The 20,242-nt window shown below is 37.7% G+C and overlaps 2 protein-coding genes across 2 annotated transcripts; both read left to right on the top strand.

The window, feature by feature from the left end:
- The first annotated feature begins 697 nt into the window (after positions 1-697).
- Positions 698-7,812, top strand: LOC134820829 (adenosine receptor A1-like). The gene is made up of 10 exons (XM_063831462.1): positions 698-786; positions 1,369-1,525; positions 1,787-1,847; positions 2,006-2,158; positions 2,566-2,755; positions 3,049-3,142; positions 3,576-3,762; positions 3,903-3,997; positions 4,233-4,301; positions 7,074-7,812. The coding sequence occupies exons 1-10, from the start codon at positions 708-710 to the stop codon at positions 7,198-7,200; spliced, it is 1,212 nt and encodes a 403-aa protein (XP_063687532.1). The 5' UTR covers positions 698-707; the 3' UTR covers positions 7,201-7,812.
- A 4,778-nt stretch (positions 7,813-12,590) lies between these two features.
- LOC134820708 (prolyl 4-hydroxylase subunit alpha-2-like) lies at positions 12,591-14,624 on the top strand. The gene has a single exon (XM_063831236.1). The coding sequence runs from the start codon at positions 12,592-12,594 to the stop codon at positions 14,386-14,388; it is 1,797 nt and encodes a 598-aa protein (XP_063687306.1). The 5' UTR covers position 12,591; the 3' UTR covers positions 14,389-14,624.
- Positions 14,625-20,242: the final 5,618 nt, after the last annotated feature.

Below are 20,242 nucleotides of genomic sequence, written 5' to 3'. Positions count from 1 at the left end.
CAGCTCTAGGTGGCCAGCATTCAGTGGCCAAGATTAAGTTTTAAGATAATTTAGGCACCAACTTGAGGCAACGCAAGCAAATAAACACCTTGCCCAAGCTGTGCCATTGTCCACTAGTATGTCATGCGAACAGGAAGAAGACCGCTCATGATGGATATTGATCTAACAATTTCTTCTATGAAGGTTATTTTGTGAAATTAGATCGTGTCGACAGGTTTCACTGATCAATAGTCTTCATGAAAGGGGTTTGTTAGATCGATAACCATCTTGTGAGATACCTTCTAGTGGACAATGACACAGCTTGGCCAAGGTGTTTATTTACTTGCAAAGCGTTGTCAAGCTGGCCATCCTCCGATATATTTTACTTAATTGTAAATATATTTGTTTTACTTGATAAGTCGGTTATCAACTGGCGAGTGGTTTTTTATTGTGTTTAACCTGGCAGTTCTGGGGGTTTAATTCGCCCTCTTTTTATTTCTTATTGATGTCTCTTTCTCATACATTACTTCTACCGAAGTTTCCGTTATAGAGAACACTTTCTTGGACATTTAAAAAATTGTTCATGTCGACTATTTCCACATTATGAAGACTTCCGATCGAAGATTTTCAACAACCTGTTGAATATTTGATTCTTCGGACAAAAACATTTGAAAAGAAATCGTCAACACTTATTAACCATTCATATTTACATAGCAAGGAAGAACAAAATGGGTATACTAAGCAGTCCAGCCGATATCATGGAAGAACCTCCTACACTTTACCCTTCTTTGGAAACCTTCTTTGGAGGTTTGCAACAACAGTTATTATAACCAAGTAACCAGGTAACCAGGTAACCAGGTAACCAGGTAAACTGGTAACCAGGTAAACCGGTAACCAGGTAACCAGGTAAACCGGTAACCAGGTAAACCGGTAACCAGGTAAACCGGTAACCAGGTAAACCGGTAACCAGGTAAACCGGTAACCAGGTAAACCGGTAACCAGGTAAACCGGTAACCAGGTAAACCGGTAACCAGGTAAACCGGTAACCAGGTAAACCGGTAACCAGGTAAACAGGTAACCAGGTAAACCGGTAACCAGGTAAACCGGTAACCAGGTAAACCGGTAACCAGGTAAACCGGTAACCAGGTAAACCGGTAACCAGGTAAACCGGTAACCAGGTAAACCGGTAACCAGGTAAACCGGTAACCAGGTAAACCGGTAACCAGGTGAACCGGTAACCAGGTAAACCGGTAACCAGGTAACCAGGTAACCAGATTAGCAACAACAGTTATTTTATATTCGGTGGTTTGCCTGCTACTTTTTACACGAGATTTAGATTATTATGCAAATTTGAATGTGGATATTTCCTCTGATAGCTTTATATTTCAGTGGTGTTATGCTGCGTGTTCGTGGTAGCTATTATAGGGAACACCCTTACATTCTTAGTGGTTACGAAGATGAACAGCTGGACCAACTCTGCTACACTGTTCATCACTCATCTGGGTCTGGTTGATATCCTCAACTCTCTCGTCATCACACCCTTCAGGTAACCAGGTGATCAGCCATCAGGTAACCAGGTAACCAGGTAACCAGGTAACTAGGTGATCAGGTAACCAGGTAACCAGGTAACCAGGTAACCAGGTAACCAGGTAACCACATGTCATCACGTCTAAAAAGTTTATTATATTATTCATTAGACTCTTTTCTATTTTAACTACTTTCAGGTATTTCCTGACTTTTGACGATCTTAAAAACATCAGTCGTTTTAAATCAACTTGTTCATTATTAAATTCATTGTATTTTCTAGTGCGGTAGCTCTGTTTACTGGAAGAAATTCAACAATCTACAGTCCTGACAATCTACATGGGGTAAACAGATTTGCTGATATGTTAACACACATTGACAAGCACTGAATCATAAGATTTTTTTTGAGTGGGAAATATCATAGCATTTTCGTTGATATTTAATCCAAGATGTTCAGCATAAATAAATATAAATTGTTAATTAAACAAAAAACCATCCTCAGGTAAAATACCAGTGGCTCTGTGACATAAACGGGTTCATGTTTATACTAATCAGAGTTCTAGTGCCCCTCACTAACCTCAACATTGCCATCGACAGGACCATCGCCGTTACCCTGCCCCTTAAATACAACCTCATCATGAACCGAGTGTCTGTGGTAAGTCCTCTATAACCTGGTTATCAGGTAACCAGGTAACCAGGTAACCATGGTTACCCTGCCCCTTAAATACAACCTGATCATGAACGGAGTGTCTGTGGTAAGTCCTCTATAACCTGGTTACCAGGTAACCATGTAACCAGTTACCCTGCCCCTAGCCCCTTAAATACAACCTGATCATGAACCGAGACTCTGTGGTAAGTCCTCTATAACTTGGTTACATAGTTTCTATTTCGGGTGATCACGTCAATCACCGGTAATTGATATGATCAATGTCATGATGGAATAATAACCATACTAAGTAGCAGTAACCGTAGTTACCATATATGTTTATATCATGTTTTGACCATATATAGAAGTTAAAATTTGTTTTTTTAAATCCATAATCAAGGGAACATATGTTTCAGATGTGCATCCTCGGGTGCGACTGGCTGATAGCCCTCTGCTTTGCCTCGGCCACCATTTTCATAAACCGTCACCTCGTCTCGGCAGACAACGCGGCAGAGTCATTCTTCATGTATAATGACTACACAACTCTCTGTTCCCCCGCAATGACTGTAGATTACCACTATTTTACATTCCAAACTTGTCTATCAGGTAAATTTATTTGTTTTTTGAAAATTTTGCTTACAATGTAGGAACTGTTCTTACATTTGAATAATTTATTAATCATGTGATGACGTCTAGACTAACATGTTGAACTCTTTCTGCTCTCATTAGTTGATCTGTTAATTGGTGAAGAAATAGTGCACATAGTGTTGTAACGTGACTTTATCGGTCACTCCTGCAAAACAAACTTGCTCCGGTTAGATTGTCTAGACTACAGTTAATCGAGATTGCGATTTAATAATTTAAGGCATTTATTTCTTTAACCAAATAACCTCCCTCAGTGTCGACGGTTATAGTACCTTTCATTGCGATATTATTCTTGTCCATGATAGTCATCATCCTTCTCAACCTCAAAGAAGGCATGAGGAGTCCAAGGTACAAAAGATAAAACGATTTTTAATTCAAATAAATCCTTTTTTGCCTCAAAGTGTAGCGGCTTGTGAGGAAAAATAAAATTCAGTTCGATATTTATTGTCTGAAAATGGGATCTTTAAAAACTGTCCCAATTATTTATACTCAGACATATGCAATATATTAGAGACATATCGTAAATTTAAATGACATCGTTTATATTGATATATTTAGCTTTCAGAATAACCGGTCCCGATCACCAAACCTATTATAACAATTGCCAACCTGTCGGTTACTTAACCTGTCATTTATCATGATTTGACAAATCATTAAACATTTGAATCAGAAGGAGCACTTATGTTTGCGGCGGTTACAGAGTTTTCCATTTATGATATTTCTATCATAAAATGACTACATCATTCTAAGAACACTGTCACAAACAAAACAATCACCCCAGGGATATCATCAACAACATATGTGGTAAAACGTCAGTTAAACCAAACGAAGGTCGTCCGGATGCCAGGTCGGATAAGAGGACAAAGAGAACGAGGAAGGCTACCCACACTCTACTGATCGTGGTGTTCCTTTACCTGATATTCTGGTTACCTTATGTGGTGCTTTGGGTCTTTGATGTTTCCCATGTAGTGAGTATATTGTTAACTAATGTAACCAGGTAACTATGTAACCATGTAACTATGTAACTTTTTCACCAGGTAACTAGGTTACCAGGTTCTCAGGTAACCAGGTAACCAGGTTACTAAGTAACACATTTCTCTCCCTACAGTGGATGTCAGAAACTGCACAGACGTATTTAGTAACAGTAGCAACCCTATTCATAATCTGTAACAGTGCTACAAATCCACTCGTTTTTATTATCAGGTCAGAATTTCTAAATATTAATCTTTATTTAGATTGTGTTTTTTTTAGCAATCTTCCGGAACAGCAGTCTTTTTCGCACATTTTTTCGTAGGTTATGTAGAAGTAGTTAATATACTGAGCTTAAACGAGGCAAGTCAGAAGTTTCATAATGCTTAGTTTTGATATCAATTCATATGTTAACGTTCTCCAGGTCCAAGAAGTACCGCTCAGTTATTTGTAACCGACCTATTTCTAGATCGGAGAAGTACCGTTCAGTTATTTGTAAGTCAGCGGGAGATGTGAAACAGCGAATGAACACCGTCAAGTGAGTCTAAAGTTGATTTTTCTATCATCACAATTCATTTATAGACTTATAGATTATGCTTGTTTCATTACAATAAAAAACTTCTAATGTTTATTTTATTCCTCTATTTTGTTCTCCGACTAATCGAAGTTTGAAGGGGTTTGTTTAAATGTTTGAACGCAATATCATAATGCAGAGAATTGTTTAATCTATTCGCATACTATGGGCCGTTCAGTTGAAACGGGAAGATCAAGATCACACTAATAATTAAAGATACAAAAGTAGATTAACTTATTGAGCACCTTGATAAATATTATTCGTTTCAAAAATGTAATATTTGTCGGACAGAAACCTGCATGGGAAACAATTAACCAAAAAAATAGGTAAAACTTTTATCATCTTACACAGAGTAACATTGATCATGACTGATGAACCCAATTCCAACAAAACACGATTATTCATGAAAAGTCAATGGCATCAATTCACTGCAACATTAAACCTCTGTCTTCTGTTGAACATAACCTCACTGTTAAAGTAAACAAATGTACCTCACCTCCCCACGAGAATCCTCAACTATATCCACATCATTCACTGCAACATTAAACCAACAAATAGCCACTTTTAAGTATTGCATATTAAACATATTAAACATATTTAAGTAAAGTATCATGAGCTGTTAATGCTAGATAAGAAGTGACACACAGTCTTTATAGATCGTGTCAGTGTCTCAGTCCTGTTCATGTTAATCAAGTCTTCCCTGGTATTCCTAAAGTTGCGCTCACACGGTTCAGGTACATACCCGCATTTGTGTGCTAATTGTCACAACAACTGTGCATATGTTAATGTCGCCTTACCTATCTTAGACGGGGATTCGGTATTCGATGAATGGGTATTCGGTTACCATGTAAACCGAATACTACTGCATATCGAATAGTCGATGATTCGGTAACCTTAGCTTTCGTATACTGCTGTCATTGAAGACCACAAATATATCATGATATGTTTACAAAAGACCTCCAGGCAATAAATATTTGCATATTCGCATATTGTAATATTTGCATATTTGCATATTTGTATTCAACTCAATATACCACTTGTATCTTTGTTAACAGCTGGTTTCTCTCAAAATGTTAAAGTTGTTTTGCACAGGCTCCAAGCTGCAAATGTTCATTTCTTCCAGACAATCCAAAGAAATAATAATTGACATTAAACTTTTCATTAACTTCAACATGTGCAATAACAAAAATCCTATAATCAGTTATTGACGTTTTTATTGTTGATGGTGCTACTCACTTTCAGAAATAGTTAACATGGGTACTATCATTTACTAATAGGTATCTGTAGGAAGGGTCTCAGTATAAACTCAGTCATACGGAATAACTTGAATTAGTTATTAAACAAGTTAGTTAAAGCTCGGTCATACGGAATAACTTGAATCAGTTATTAAACAAGTTAGTTAAAGCTCAGTAATACGGAATAACTTGAATTAGTTATTAAACAAGTTAGTTAAAGCTCAGTAATACGGAATAACTTGAATTAGTTATTAAACAAGTTAGTTAAAGCTCGGTCATACGGAATAACTTGAATCAGTTATTAAACAAGTTAGTTAAAGCTCAGTAATACGGAATAACTTGAATTAGTTATTAAACAAGTTAGTTAAAGCTCAGTAATACGGAATAACTTGAATTAGTTATTAAACAAGTTAGTTAAAGCTCGGTCATACGGAATAACTTGAATCAGTTATTAAACAAGTTAGTTAAACTTGGCAAACTGTCACAGGACACCATCCGATGTTTCCAATTCTTTACTGGAGAAGCCTGCCACTGCTCCTTATTGGAAGATGTAGGTTGCAACACTTAGCCACACTTTTCTTGCTATCATACTGATAGAGACCACACCGACTAATGCGGACAAATTCTGTAAATCTCTAACGTATATGTGTCATCATGGGTAAATTTAAAGGTTGGTTAAAAAGAATGTTGATTGTTCACCACCGTATTTGGTCGATACAACTTTGGTACTTTCATTTGGCTAAGTGCAGGTTAACTGAAGGAGAAAACTCACAACTTGTATAGTTGTATTGACCAAATATGGTGTGGTCTTCATACCGACAATTCTACCGACCAGTAAACACACATATACGTAATCCTTCTTTCTGTTTCTGTGCTAACAAAGCTGTGATTCTACAAATATGGTGCTAAACTTGCATCTTTTACCTTCTAGTTAGTGATGCTTTCTGTTAAGGGGTTTTCTTTAGTGCAGTATCTGTCTTGGCTGTTCTTTGTTTCCTTATTACAGCTATTTTATTGTTTTTATCACAAAAGTTACAAATCAACTATAAAAGATTAGATTATCTTTAAAGATGTTGCTTAATAGTAACGGATGCTTGCAAAATTTCAATATTCATGCTTACCGTAATATTACAATAAGTTGCCTAGTTTCAACCTTCAAATAATACAGTATAAGTTACTACACTTTTAGCACTAATTTACTAGGTAACCTAATTACCTAGTTACTAATTTACTTGGTAACCTAATTACCTAGTTACTAATTTACTAGGTAACCTAATTACCTAGTTACTAATTTACTAGGTAACCTAATTACCTAGTTACTAATTTACTAGGTAACCTAGTTACCTAGTTACTAATTTACTAGGTAACCTAGTTACCTAGTTACTAATTTACTAGGTAACTAGGTTACCTAGTTACTAATTTACTAGGTAACCTAATTACCTAGTTACTAATTTACTAGGTAACCTAGTTACCTAGTTACTATTAAACGTGTATATTTCAGGGAGGACTTAACTGGTTCGTTTAGTCACGTGCCGTCAGGAAAGCAGGAGTCTTATATTGTCAGATCAGACTTCAACAGAACAACATGTCCCTACCCAGACCATAAAACCAAAGACACCTTTCTTTAAGCATTTGTTATTTATACTTTTATATATTAGCTGGACAATTTGCAGAGGGGTATTATTTGGAACTGTTTTGTTACTTGTGTGAGGGGTTGCGTGTATGATTGAGGAAGTATATTGGTAATATTAATACCCTTCAGTACATCTACATGTACAATTACACATTAATCCCTTACTCCTTCATAAATCTAACCAAGTATGGAATCGACCCTTTAGAAAACGGCCTAAATTATGGGTTTTGAGGTACATCAACACAAAATTCTGGAATTAAGAAAAAGTTCAAACGATTGTCTACAGACCAGTTTTTAATTTCGTATTTTCGATATTCAGAAGTAAAGTTATGAACCGTTGAAAAATATTGATTTCATCATACAATAGAAATAAAATTTCAAACAATAATTCTGACACCCTACTGTACATTGTAGTGTACAGTAAACATAGTACTATATGATTGAAGAATTATTATATTAGTAAGCATTGAACTGCAATTGAATCACCGTTGGACAATTATTTTTCGTTATTTCATTTAAAACGATTGATTTTGATGAAACTATAATGTTTTTTAATGATAAAACGATTGAATTTGATTAAATACGATCATAGATTTGAATTCTGCGAGACTGTGTATCTTTCTCCCTCAATAGGTTAACAGTGAACGTAAAGTTTCACAAAACTGAAATTGTAAAAAGTCTATCATATCATGAAAATCTAGAGAAAGAAATGTTATACAACGATTCGTGGTGAGTGACAAACAAACGCTATTAGAATTTGAATAACGTTCTGGCCGAGTCACATGATGATTTTATAATTCTGATCTCTTATGTTCATATTCTGCTTCTAACTGACCAAGACTTGGAAAACACAACCAGTCAGTGGGGTCCAACAACCCCACTTAACTTTAAGTAGTAAAAATGTTAGTAAAAATGATTATGAAAATGATTAAAGATGTGTGTGAGCCATGTAGTAGATCTATTAACATTGGACAACCTTTACTAGAGTGTGAAAACTGTAATAATGCCATCCATACTAAGTGTTTCAAATCAACTAAATATTCATGCAAAAATATCTGTATGGGGTGGGGCCACGAAGCAACGTATAAGCTCACTATTTACTGCTCAGGGTACTGTCCGGTGATACTGATAGGCTGGAATACCTTGATAAGTTTAAGACTTGTGCTCGTATTAGGCCTATAGGACACCAGAAACTTGACCAAAAATTGTTCATAAAAGAGCACACTAAACCGATATTCAAGCATAATAATATCCAAAATCTCTATACTGTTATCTCGAGCTCTACAAGATATTTAAATTCCGTGCTCCAATATCCCTACATAAGGGTTACACATGTTCGACAAGGAAGCCCTGCCTACTTATCTGTCAGGCAGACCCACCTGACAACCACAATACTAGATCAACCAAAATATTTAACATTTTAACCCCAACGCTTTTTTAAAATAATTATTTTCCAAAAATTAAAACTGGCTGGCCACACACATCTAAACTAATTTCCCCTAGGCTAGTGTTTTCCAAGTCTTGTCCTGTGAGTAAAGTATGTGTGAGAATGTTTTGATAAAATAAAAACTTTCTCACACATAGAAAAAGTTCTGTTTCAACAAGACTGCAATCCTTAGTAACAACACTTTATTTGTCCCAACAATTTGTATCTGGTTCAAGTAAGAGCCTTGTCTCCAAAAACTCATCTGGACTAACGTTTCGGTGTGTGCAAAACCTTTCAAGCCCGCACTTTCCTTGCCCCGTTAGTTGCCTGTCCGTTTAGTACAACCTAATTAGCAGTCAAGGCCAGAAAGTCATACTCCAGATGAGCATTATATTTTCATTGTTATAAATTTGTTGATTCTGTAAAATTTGCTAAAATTAAATTTCTTGTTTCATTAGAATAGGACCTGTCGTGATATCATGGATCGCTTAGGTTCCACCAGGATTTGGTAGTCCTCATAATTCTGCGGCCTCTATGTATCGTTATCTCGCACGGCCACAACTCCTTAAGAATCTTATGAATTTGGCATGTGAAAATGTGCAGCCTTCCAGGCATCGATTGGGTCAACGAGGTGTCGTACGTCACCTCAAGAACGGGTAACAGGGAGCTGACCAGGTCATAACCCAGTTGATTGGGTCCGAGGTCACGTGATTAATCTGATTATGAGCCTGAGATCACGTGACTATGACGTCACCAGAGCTTGTTCTCCGTTTGTCGCTCATTGGACCAGGTTTGCTTGCATGCTTGTGAATGTGAGTGTAAGTAGAGCTATACTGTAGTTTATATCTAATTACCCTCTATAGAAACGCAGATTTATTTTCTTACAGAAAGCTAGAAATTTACCAAAATATCGACCTTATCATAAACTTATTTTGATGACTATTCCTGACCTAAAATTGCACGAGAAATCGATTAAACTTGGTTTCAGAACACAACAATGCCTCCTTATGGCTATGCTTTAAAACCCATGTTTTACCAATACAATCAACATTTTGATACTTTTGATTTATTAATAACAGGTAACAAATACGCAGAAAAAACCATCACACCTACATTGCATTCTTAACGGGTCGATTTCGAGTGACCAATAATCATCGTAATGATACGTCATGTATTCCTGATCATCATCAGCAATCAATAGACAGGAGCGGCGGTTGACAACGAAAATAGCGTCAACCATTGATTTAAAGCAACCGCCAGTCCTTAGTGCACTACATATTCTGTTATATTAGCAATTTTCATGACAGAGGTTGCAAAAAGGGGATCATCTTAAATTTAGTCGATCTCTCGGGATGAAATTGAAACATACGAAGGATATGGTATGAAACCAACCGTCACTTTGTGTTACTTATCGAGTCCTCCCCCTTGAATTCCACATCAATACTAATTATGCCGGTTGGATTGATTGACCTGGACTGTAGAACAACGTCAATATCTCCTGAGATACTGCAATAGTTGTCAACTTTAAACTTCAAAAACAATAGACAAATTCCTGAGAAGCTGCAACAGTTGTCAACTTTACACTTCAATAACAATAGACTTACAATTTCTATGATAGATTGATAGACCGCGCATTTCTAATTCTAATCCTTTGTCCTTCAGTGCCAGTTTGCAGTTCTTCATACTTTTTTGTTGTCCTTAAATTTTAACTTCATAAGAGAAGTGCAGATTAAGATATAATTTTTTCGAAAAACATTCAAGGCAAAATCTTTTCTACTATCATATATTGCAAAAATTTAAATTAACTTCGGATACAAGTTGTACATTGTACAATTATACTTTTTAATATATAGTAGCTAATATCACGCAGTCTTAAAAAACCGCGTTATAAAATAAAAAAGATACTTGACTTTTCAAACATTGTTCCAACAGTACCTTTTAATCTATCATTAGCATGCATTTGTACCGGCCACAGTTTTTTAGGCAGTGTAAGGTATGCTCTTACCCATATCAACAGTTATCACTTTTCAATAACCTTTCTGATCCATCTGCAGACCTGATTTTAAATCAGTGGTTTACGTTATTTTTGTGAATTCGACCCCTGTTGAAACGGTTATCACACTTTGTAACTGCATATGTATTGAGGATAGCTTAACAAATAAAAGGATCAGTAAATAAAATTGCCACAAGTGTGAAGTGTTTCTCTCACTCACTTTCGATAAGACATATTGGAAATTCTTACTTCCATAATATTCGGAATTTTTTTAACGCCGAAGAATATCGGAATTTTATCTTCAGACTGAAGTGTAGCACAGTTCAACTACCATACTATAAGTTATATCTTGATATCTTGATACAAGCCAGCAAGGTATATTGTCCTTGATACAAACAAACTACAGTGAAATTCTTATTTAGAACGGCCTTCTTTTACTTGAACATTTACAAATTGAAATTTAACAATTTGGATCATATGAACTAAACAATTCTCGCTCTTTTATGTGCGTTATAGTTAAACTGTGCATCAAAGTTTAACTACGCTTAAACTACAAGACTACAGGAGGAATGTTGGATAGGAATGTTGAGGAGGAGGAATGTTGAGACAAAATATGATCAGCACAGCTGTCCTTGTACAACTGCTCCACTTCCAGTTCACTAACATTCAGTTCTCTTTCAGTTTAAGTTCTTTGGGGGGTAATTAGATATAAACTACAGTACAGCTGAACTTACACTCACATTCACATACATTCACAAGCATGCAAGCTCACCTGGTCTGATGAGCGGGAAACGGAGAACAAGCTCTGGTGACGTCATAGTCACGTGACCTCAGGCTCATAATCACCTCAGACCCAATCAACTGGGATATGATCTGGTCAGCCCCCTGTTACCCGATCTTGAGGTGACGTACGACACCTCGTTGTCCCAATCAATGTCTGGAAGGCTGCAAATTTTCACATGCCAAATTCAGAAGATTTTTAAGGAGTTGTGCTAGATGCTCATGCCGGTACATAGAGGCCGCACAATTATGAGGACTACCAGATCCTGGTGGAACCTTAGCGATCCATGATATCACAACAGGCCCTACTGATTTTTGTCGATATCTCTACAAATAAGCATTGACCATTGAGAGCTTAAATTGCTTCTTAAGTTGTAGATAATTGTGTAGATAATTGTGACTTTTGCGGTTGTTTTAAGCTAAGATTCGAGTCCCTAAGACCTTCCTAGCTCGAGTTACCAAAATCGAGTGCTATTTTTGGCCCGCTGAGACAGTTTTTGTCGATATCTTTTAAACAAAGCACTGGAGACATTATATTGCTTTATGACTTGCATATAAATGTGGCTTTTGCAGTTATTTTAAACTAAAATTCAAGTCTCTGGGACGTTTAGGGACTGAGATAAAATTGCCAAAATTTACCTCATTTTACCTCATTTGGGCAGCCAAAAAGGGCAAAATTGGGATGAGGTAAAATGAGGTAAAGTGAGGTTGCCCATAGGCTTCAGCTTTTTTAATTTACTTGCTCTAATGATAGCTCCAAGATAGCTAAAGATGCTAGAATGTTGATTTTACAGAATCACCACAGCTAATAATTCTAAAATAAATAAATATATCTCCTGAGCTACTTTTATGACTTTTGATTAGTTACTTGAATTGAAGAGTTGTGAAATTAACATTAAATTTGGCCAACACTAGCTAAATGAAATTATTTTAACACAGTCTACAGTTCACCTGATACGCTTTTACCAAATTTAAGATATCACCTGTAGCTTCTTAGCAAAGACGTTTTGGTGAAGTTCAATTTCATTATATATCTCTAATATATTTTGTTGACCGAAACTACATCGAATAAAACTCCAAGTGCGTTCAGCATCTCAACTTTTAATTAGCCAATGCTTGTTGCCATAGCTTTCATAACGCCATACTTTTATTTTAAACCATTAACAGCGGTTTAACACAAAGGTAGCATGCTACTCTTTCTTCTGTCAATCCTATATTGGAAAGCAACCTGTGAGGTTTTCAGCTCTTATGAGGACCTTAGAAACGCCAATAAGATAGAAGATCATTTGGTGACATTGCTCTCTGAATATATTCACAATGAAAGAGAACGACTCGACACTTTGGAAAGGTTTAATCAGCATGTTGAGAACGGTAAAGACTACACGGATCCTGGTGACAATTACATAAGCTATCCTACCAATCAGTTTAATGTAATACACAGATTCGTTGCATATTGGAATAACCTAGAAAAATGGACAAAGAGTAGAAACGAAGACCTATCTTCAGTATTCAGAGAATACAAACAATTCTTTCCTGGACAGGAGGATGTCGATGGAGCAATAAAGGCTATACACCGTCTTCAGGATATTTACAAAATTAAAGCAAGTCACTTCTCTAGAGGGGACCCTTTAGTTCCTGAAGAGGGTTCTGGCAGGGGAGAACCTTTAAACGAGAAAGCTCTTCTGTTATTTGTAAAAACTGCCTACGAAAGTGAACAGTGGTTTAAGTGTGCAGGTTGGGCACAGCAAGCATATTACCAAATACAAACCCTTAAGCAATACAATCCCCCCACTTCAACTATGTGGTTTGAAATTGCAGACTATTTCTCATATTGTTTATACAAGGCTGGAGAAATACAGCATGCCATTGAGGTAACAGCTGACATTTTAGTTCACTACCCTCATGACCAACGCATTTTGGGAAACTTGGAACACTTTAATATCATCAGGAAAGAAAGACATATTAAAGATCAATCTACAAGCAAGAGAAGTGTTATTTCTGAACCTTTAGTGAATCTTGGTGAAGTAGAAGAAGAGGAAGTGGAGGTGACGTTTATTCCTAAATTATATCCGGGAGCAGACGAGACAGTCTTGACATGGGAGGACATTGAGAATGACATACAGGACAAATTCAACACAAATCGAGTAAGAAGGATGAAGAAATATAGGAAAATGTGTAAGGAAAATCCACCTCTCACTCCAAAGATGAAGAAACAGGTAGACGGACTCACATGTTATTACAAGCAGAATACGCCTAGGAGCTATTTAAAACCAATTAAGGTTGAAGTTGCATGGCCGTCTCCCCGTATCTTACTATTTCATGACATTATTAATGATGAAGAATCAGACATCCTGATAGGCCTTGCTAAACCCCTCCTGCGACGAGCTACTGTCTATAACAAGAGTACAGGAAAAGGAGAAAGTACCGAGAACAGAGTAAGTAAGACAGCTTGGTTATACGATAACTTAGCTAAAGACAAGGAACAGATTGTTCGCAGGGTGAATCGCAGAATGGAAGATGCAACTGAACTGAGTCATGAGTATGCTGAACCTCAGCAGGTCAATAACTATGGTATGGGGGGTCAATATGAACCACACTACGATATGAGTACTCTCTACGGTCAGGAAGTTCAGAAGCGTAACCCAACTGTGTCAGGTAATATCACAGCCACCATGTTGGATCGCACAGCCACCATATTGGTGTACTTACGTGAACCAGATGCAGGAGGTGCTACAATATTTACGGATAGTGGTGCCAGGTTAGTTGCTAAAAAGAATTCAGCAGCATTTTGGTACAATATTTTACCAAACGGTGATCCCGACCTGATCACCCGGCATGCTGGTTGTCCTGTTTTAGCCGGTACGAAGTGGGTCATGAACAAGTGGTTCCACCATAACGATCAGATCTTCACTCGCCCTTGTGATGTACAGCAATTCAAACGAGAAAAAGAATCAAAACTATACAACGGGAAGTATACTGTTTGATTAATTTGTATGGAAATCTTACGGAAAGCATAAAATAGTGTTTAAGTTTTTGAATATATAGTTTGCAAGCTGTAGTGCTAGGTTGACAGTATAGCTTATCTTCTAACCAATAAATTCATGAACTAGTTTTTTGTTGGTTTTCAGTATTTTACCCTTTAATTTCATATCGTTCCTGCATATTGTTGGTCTTTAGATAAAAACAGATTCTTTTAGTTTTCAAGATTATAAATTATCAATCTCTTATTTCACTGTTTATTTTGTTCAATAAACTGCATATGTATTGAGGAAAGCTTTACAAATAAAGACACACTTATTTGTGTCTTTGTCCAGTAAGACACATTGGAAATTCTTACTTCCATAAGATTCGGAATTTTTTTAACGCCAAAGAATATCGGAATTTTATCTTCAGACTAAAGTGTAGCACAGTTCAACTACAATACTATAAGTTATATCTTGATACAAGCCATCAAGGTATATTGATACAAACAAACTACAGCGAAATTCTTATTTAGAACGGCCTTCTTTTACTTGAACATTAATTACAAATTTAAATTTAACAATTTGGATCATATGAACTAAACAATCATCGCTCTTTTAGTTTTTACAGGGTGCATCACAGTTTAACTACGCTTAAACTACGAGACTACAGATACAAGTAAGCAGACAAGGAGGAATGTTGAGACCAAATATGATCAGCACAGCTGTCCTTATATAGCTGCTCCACTTCCAGTTCACTAACATTCAATTAGATATAAATTACAGTACAGCTGTCTTACACTCACATTCACAATCATGCAAGCTGACCTGGTCCAATGAGCGGGAAACAGAGAAGGAGCTCTGGTGACGTCATAGTCACGTGACCTCAGGCTCATAATCACGTGACCTCAGACCCAATCAACTGGGTTCTGGCCTGGTCAGCTCCCTGTTACCCGATCTTGAGGTGACGTACGACACCTCGTTGTCCCAATCAATGTCTGGAAGGCTGCACATTTTCACATGCCAAATTTATAAGATTCTTAAGGAGTTGTGTGAGATGACGATACATATAAGAGGCCGCAGAGTTATGAGGACTGCCAGATCCTGTTGGAACCTAAGCGATCCATGATATCACGACAGGCCCTAAAGCACCAATTATATCAATATTTTATGTATAATTTGAGGTGATAATTAAACTAACGACAGATGTTCTCAGACTTTAGATTGATCATTTTATTGACTGTCTAGGTTCTGCTTCATTAAGCATCGCGCGGAGTCATGGATAATGAAAATGTCGAGTAAATCAAAAACATTTATTTCGAGTTCTAGATCACTCCAGACGTGTCAAATACCAATGACGATGTGTTATCAAGCTCGTTAGAAAACAAATTCTTAGGCAATATTCAGACAACTTTTAATATATATGTATAATGTACATATATATATATAATTTTGGAGAATAATGGTTCTGTCCCTGACTTGATTCAAAATTGGAGTTAGTTCATTCTTCCAGACCGTCAGTTACATTTTGTCAAAGTCTTTGTTAAAATATGTTCGTTTTTTTCCAAGGATGTCAAAATCGGAATCATTTATGGGTTCTTTTGCGATAGTCAAAACGCGACAACTAGCGCTGGATGGCGACAACTAGCGCTATCCAGCGCTAGTTGTCGCCATCCAGCGCTAGTTGTCGCTATCCAGCGCTGGATAACGCTGGCCAGCGCAAAATATATATGTTCAATAATTGTCGCTATCCAGCGCTAGTTGTCGCCATCCAGCGCTAGTTGTCGCCATCCAGCGCTAGTTGTCGCTATCCAGCGCTAGTTGTCGCTGGCTATGCGACACTATCGCACGCGATAGTTTGTGATGGCCAGCGCAACTGGCCATCGCAGAAAACAGTTCGATAACTAGCGCTGGATAGCGACAACTAGCGCTGGATAGCGATAACTAGCGCTGGCCAGCGCTGGCCAGCGCTAAGCGATAGCCAGCGATGGCCAGCGCTGGCCATCGATATCCAGCGCAAAATTTTTGCGCTATTACTCGTCAGCTAGCGTCAGCTAGCGCTAACCAGCGCTAACCAGCGCTAGCCAGCGCTAACCAGCGCTAGCCAGCGCTAACCAGCGCTAGCCAGCGCTAGCTGACGAGTAATATCGTAACTATATTGCGCTGGCTGACGAGTAATACTAATATCAAGCGTGCTAAATCACTCTACAGTCGATCTTCGAGATTGTTCTAAAAGGGCCCCCGATGGTTGTGTCCAACTTCAATCGATGTATTTTCGGACGCTAATTCCGAATCAACCCCCATGGGCCCATGACATAGGGTTAAAATGCTCTCCTGACGAGATATTGGCGAAAAACTGTACATGTATCGATCACGTGATATGACCGTATAAGGAAGTTAGTCTAATTTCTCGTTATTGTTAGGGTTTCAGCATATGTTTTTGTTAAGGATTGGGTTAGGGTTAGGGTTGGGATCAGATTAGCAATTAGAGGGTTGGGGTTTCGAAATTAAGTCGTTCAGAACCAGCTAGAGTCAGAGAATGGGTTAAAAAAGGCACGTGACAGTCAAGTGTAAAGTGATTAATCATCATCCGAGTAATATCGGCATCGCAAGTATATGATTTTGATACATTGCGCTGGCTAGCGCTGGTTACCGCTGGCTAGCGCTGGCTAGCGCTGGATAGCGACAACTAGCGCTGGCTAGCGCTGGCCAGCGCTGGCTAACGCTGGATAGCGACAACTAGCGCTGGCTAGCGCTGGCCAGCGCTAGCTGACGAGTAATAGCGCAAAAATTTTGCGCTGAATATCGATGGCCAGCGCTGGCCAGCGCTGGCTATCGCTTAGCGCTGGTCAGCGCTGGCCAGCGCTAGTTGTCGCTATCCAGCGCTAGTTGTCGCTATCCAGCGCTAGTTATCGAACTGTTTTCTGCGATGGCCAGTTGCGCTGGCCATCGCAAACTATCGCGTGCGACAGTGTCGCATAGCCAGCGACAACTAGCGCTGGATAGCGACAACTAGCGCTGGATGGCGACAACTAGCGCTGGATGGCGACAACTAGCGCTGGATAGCGACAATTATCGAACATATATATTTTGCGCTGGCCAGCGTTATCCAGCGCTGGATAGCGACAACTTGCGCTGGATGGCGACAACTAGCGCTGGATAGCGCTAGTTGTCGCCATCCAGCGCTAGTTGTCGCGTTTTGACTATCGCAAAAGACCCCATTTATGTACAATGTACAGCATACGTAGTTCTTTGCCAAGCAAAATTACAACAACAAGCTTAACGTAAATTTATAAAAGTACAAACACAACTGTAGTAGTGAATATTCCATATTCATAAAAACATGCATATTATTTTGCGAATAATCTTTGATTGTTAACTCGGTTTCGTGTCGCGCTGAAGATTTTCGTATAAAGTAAAACACTAATTTACCGTGGAGTTTGGGGAAAGGAAACCGCTGCAGTAAATTTGTGTTTTAAGCTGTACCGTATACTGTAGTCTCTGCTTTGTTGTCGTTACCGTATAACTATAAGTTTACAGAGCACTTGGATTAATCATAATGGGAGTAAATTATGAACAATGAATGTTGCGGATGCAGGTGCTCGTCATAAGACTTCCCTCAGTAACATAAACAACAGCTTTGTCTCGGTCGGCCTTGCTGTGCTCTACCATGCAAAAGTTCCCAATACGATATCACTGGTAAGTAGCTCATTGCTCAAGATGTCTCATGATGCAGATACACGCGATGAGTACGTGTGCACATTGTGTGGCAGCATGATATTACCACCGTGGCACTGTACAACTTGTTAAACACTCAATATCATCTACTTTATGATTTTCAAACTTTCTTATAGTTGTCCTGTTCGAGAACGTGCTGCGTTATTTCACAGCTTTTGATTTTTGTCGCACTTATAATGTTTTATTATTTTATTACTTAAATAATATGTATACGATGAACGGAGGAGAATGATTTAATTCAGTAAAACTTCACAAATCCTGTCTATTCGTGTTATTGGATCGCATTAAACGGGTTGAACGTAGCAGTACTAAGTACGTACACGCCTGTAACTTTTTTTAGAGAGATCTGAGCCGTAGCTGGAAGTGGATCAATAGTTTTACAGATTTTATGAAATTAAAATCATTTCACATTCGATCTATGTCGGCAAAACGGTAATCGAAAGTTGCAGCTAACCAACAATTTGCTTTCCGTTTAGATTACATTGTCACCTAACTAATTTATCTGAATTTGATAAACTCCAAAATTTGTTATTTACACTTAAAGATTAGTCAAAATAGTTTGTATTAAAAGAAGCCCAGTAAATATAGTGACCTAATTTAGGGAAATTGACTTTAATCGGCGCATGTTTGCCGTATGCCGGTATGCTGTGAAAACAGGCCCGGAAAATAATTACATAATTTATCTTATGTCTGCCAGACAAAATTATTTCAGTTGTGAGCTTTGTACGGTGCATATTTGACATCGTAATTTTGTTCAATTTGGCTGTATTTTCACTTATACAAGCGTATTTCCCATATACGTTCACTAAAAAGGGAAACAACCCATTTCTAACTTTTTAATAATGGTTGCACACATTCCAAAAAAACCGTTGTACCGTTGTGTATCTTGAAAATAATTAATTTAAAGACTTGTGTTGAAAATTACCTGCAATGCATCTACCAACTAAATTAATTACACCGGGGATATTGCAAAGTTTCTTCGAATCGGCTGACTAAATTCATTATATCGGAGTAATTGTAAGAAATATGATATCGGTCCCCTATATAGTAGTCTATAGGTATAGTGGTACTGTGTAGGATGATTACTAATACTACTACTCAACATTGCATTAGTTGTAGATTTAACTTTTAAGTTATCTTTACGTTAAACTTGCAATAATACGTTAAAAACGTGGTATAATGTATAATGTATATTGTACTACCCTACTTTTTATTCGTGCCGTATATCAGTAACCACCTAATTGCGATTTAAAGCTGTGTACAAAATATATAATGTATATCGTAATTACTAGTCGTATCGTGGTAACTCTCTAAAGAGCATTATCTACCGTTGCTGTTTCTATATACTGGCTACATACAGTGTACATTTTACAAATGTACAGTATACCTACATATTTGCATGTAGTTGTGCTAATGGTTGTAATGATTCTAGAAAGCAATTTGTTTGTTTTTGGCACACGAATTTTACTGTATTCATCTCCAAAATGAGCATCAGTTTGTCGATATCTGTAATTCTCGAAGCATCAGTTTTTTACTCAAATATAAAGTAGTATATGATTGTGTAGATATTTGAGGTAGTCCTGCCAGAACAGCAGTTAGTTAGCACTAGAAAACTAATTGTAGAATGTGTAATCGGTTGAAGCTAGCGTTTTACAAAGGGACGTTAAAACTAGACCATGAAATTGGGAGATTAGGATCGGTCGTCATATATGAGTATTTGGGGCCAGAATACAGTCACGATAGGCCTGCTACGGTCACCATACAGCATCTATTAGGCCATCATACGGCCTATATAAGGCCACTATAATACAGCCTCTACACGGCCATCACCTCTATAATACGGTCACTATTAATATGGCGTGACCATATTATAATATGGCCACGCTAGACAGCCGGTTATATCAGACCCCTGCAGCACATTTGTCTGCAGAATGTGTCTTTTTAGCACCTTGACAGCAAGCCACTATACGGCCACTATACGGCCACTATACGGCCACTATACGGCCACTATACGGCCATCATACGGCCATACTAGACAGCCGTAGTGTAATATGGTAAGCTGGTTGCAGCAGTTTTAACGTAGTCATATTTTAGGCTTTTTAGATCTTTTAGAATATTCTAGTATAAGTGTTAAATAACC

Source organism: Bolinopsis microptera, chromosome 9 (genome assembly GCF_026151205.1).
Source record: "Bolinopsis microptera isolate Bmic1 chromosome 9, MBARI_Bmic_1.0, whole genome shotgun sequence".
In the NCBI taxonomy this organism is placed as follows: domain Eukaryota; kingdom Metazoa; phylum Ctenophora; class Tentaculata; order Lobata; family Bolinopsidae; genus Bolinopsis; species Bolinopsis microptera.
The sequence above is the reverse complement of the archived record's forward strand: the minus strand, read 5'-3'. Positions and strand labels throughout refer to the sequence as shown.

Coding starts and splice junctions, on each gene's coding strand:
- LOC134820829 (XM_063831462.1), top strand. CDS start 708: ATGGGTATACTAAGCAGTCCAGCCGATATCATGGAAGAACCTCCTACA. Junction 1,526..1,786: donor CTCGTCATCACACCCTTCAG/GTAACCAGGTGA, acceptor TGTATTTTCTAG/TGCGGTAGCTCTGTTTACTG. Junction 4,302..7,073: donor CAGCGAATGAACACCGTCAA/GTGAGTCTAAAG, acceptor TGTATATTTCAG/GGAGGACTTAACTGGTTCGT.
- LOC134820708 (XM_063831236.1), top strand. CDS start 12,592: ATGCTACTCTTTCTTCTGTCAATCCTATATTGGAAAGCAACCTGTGAG.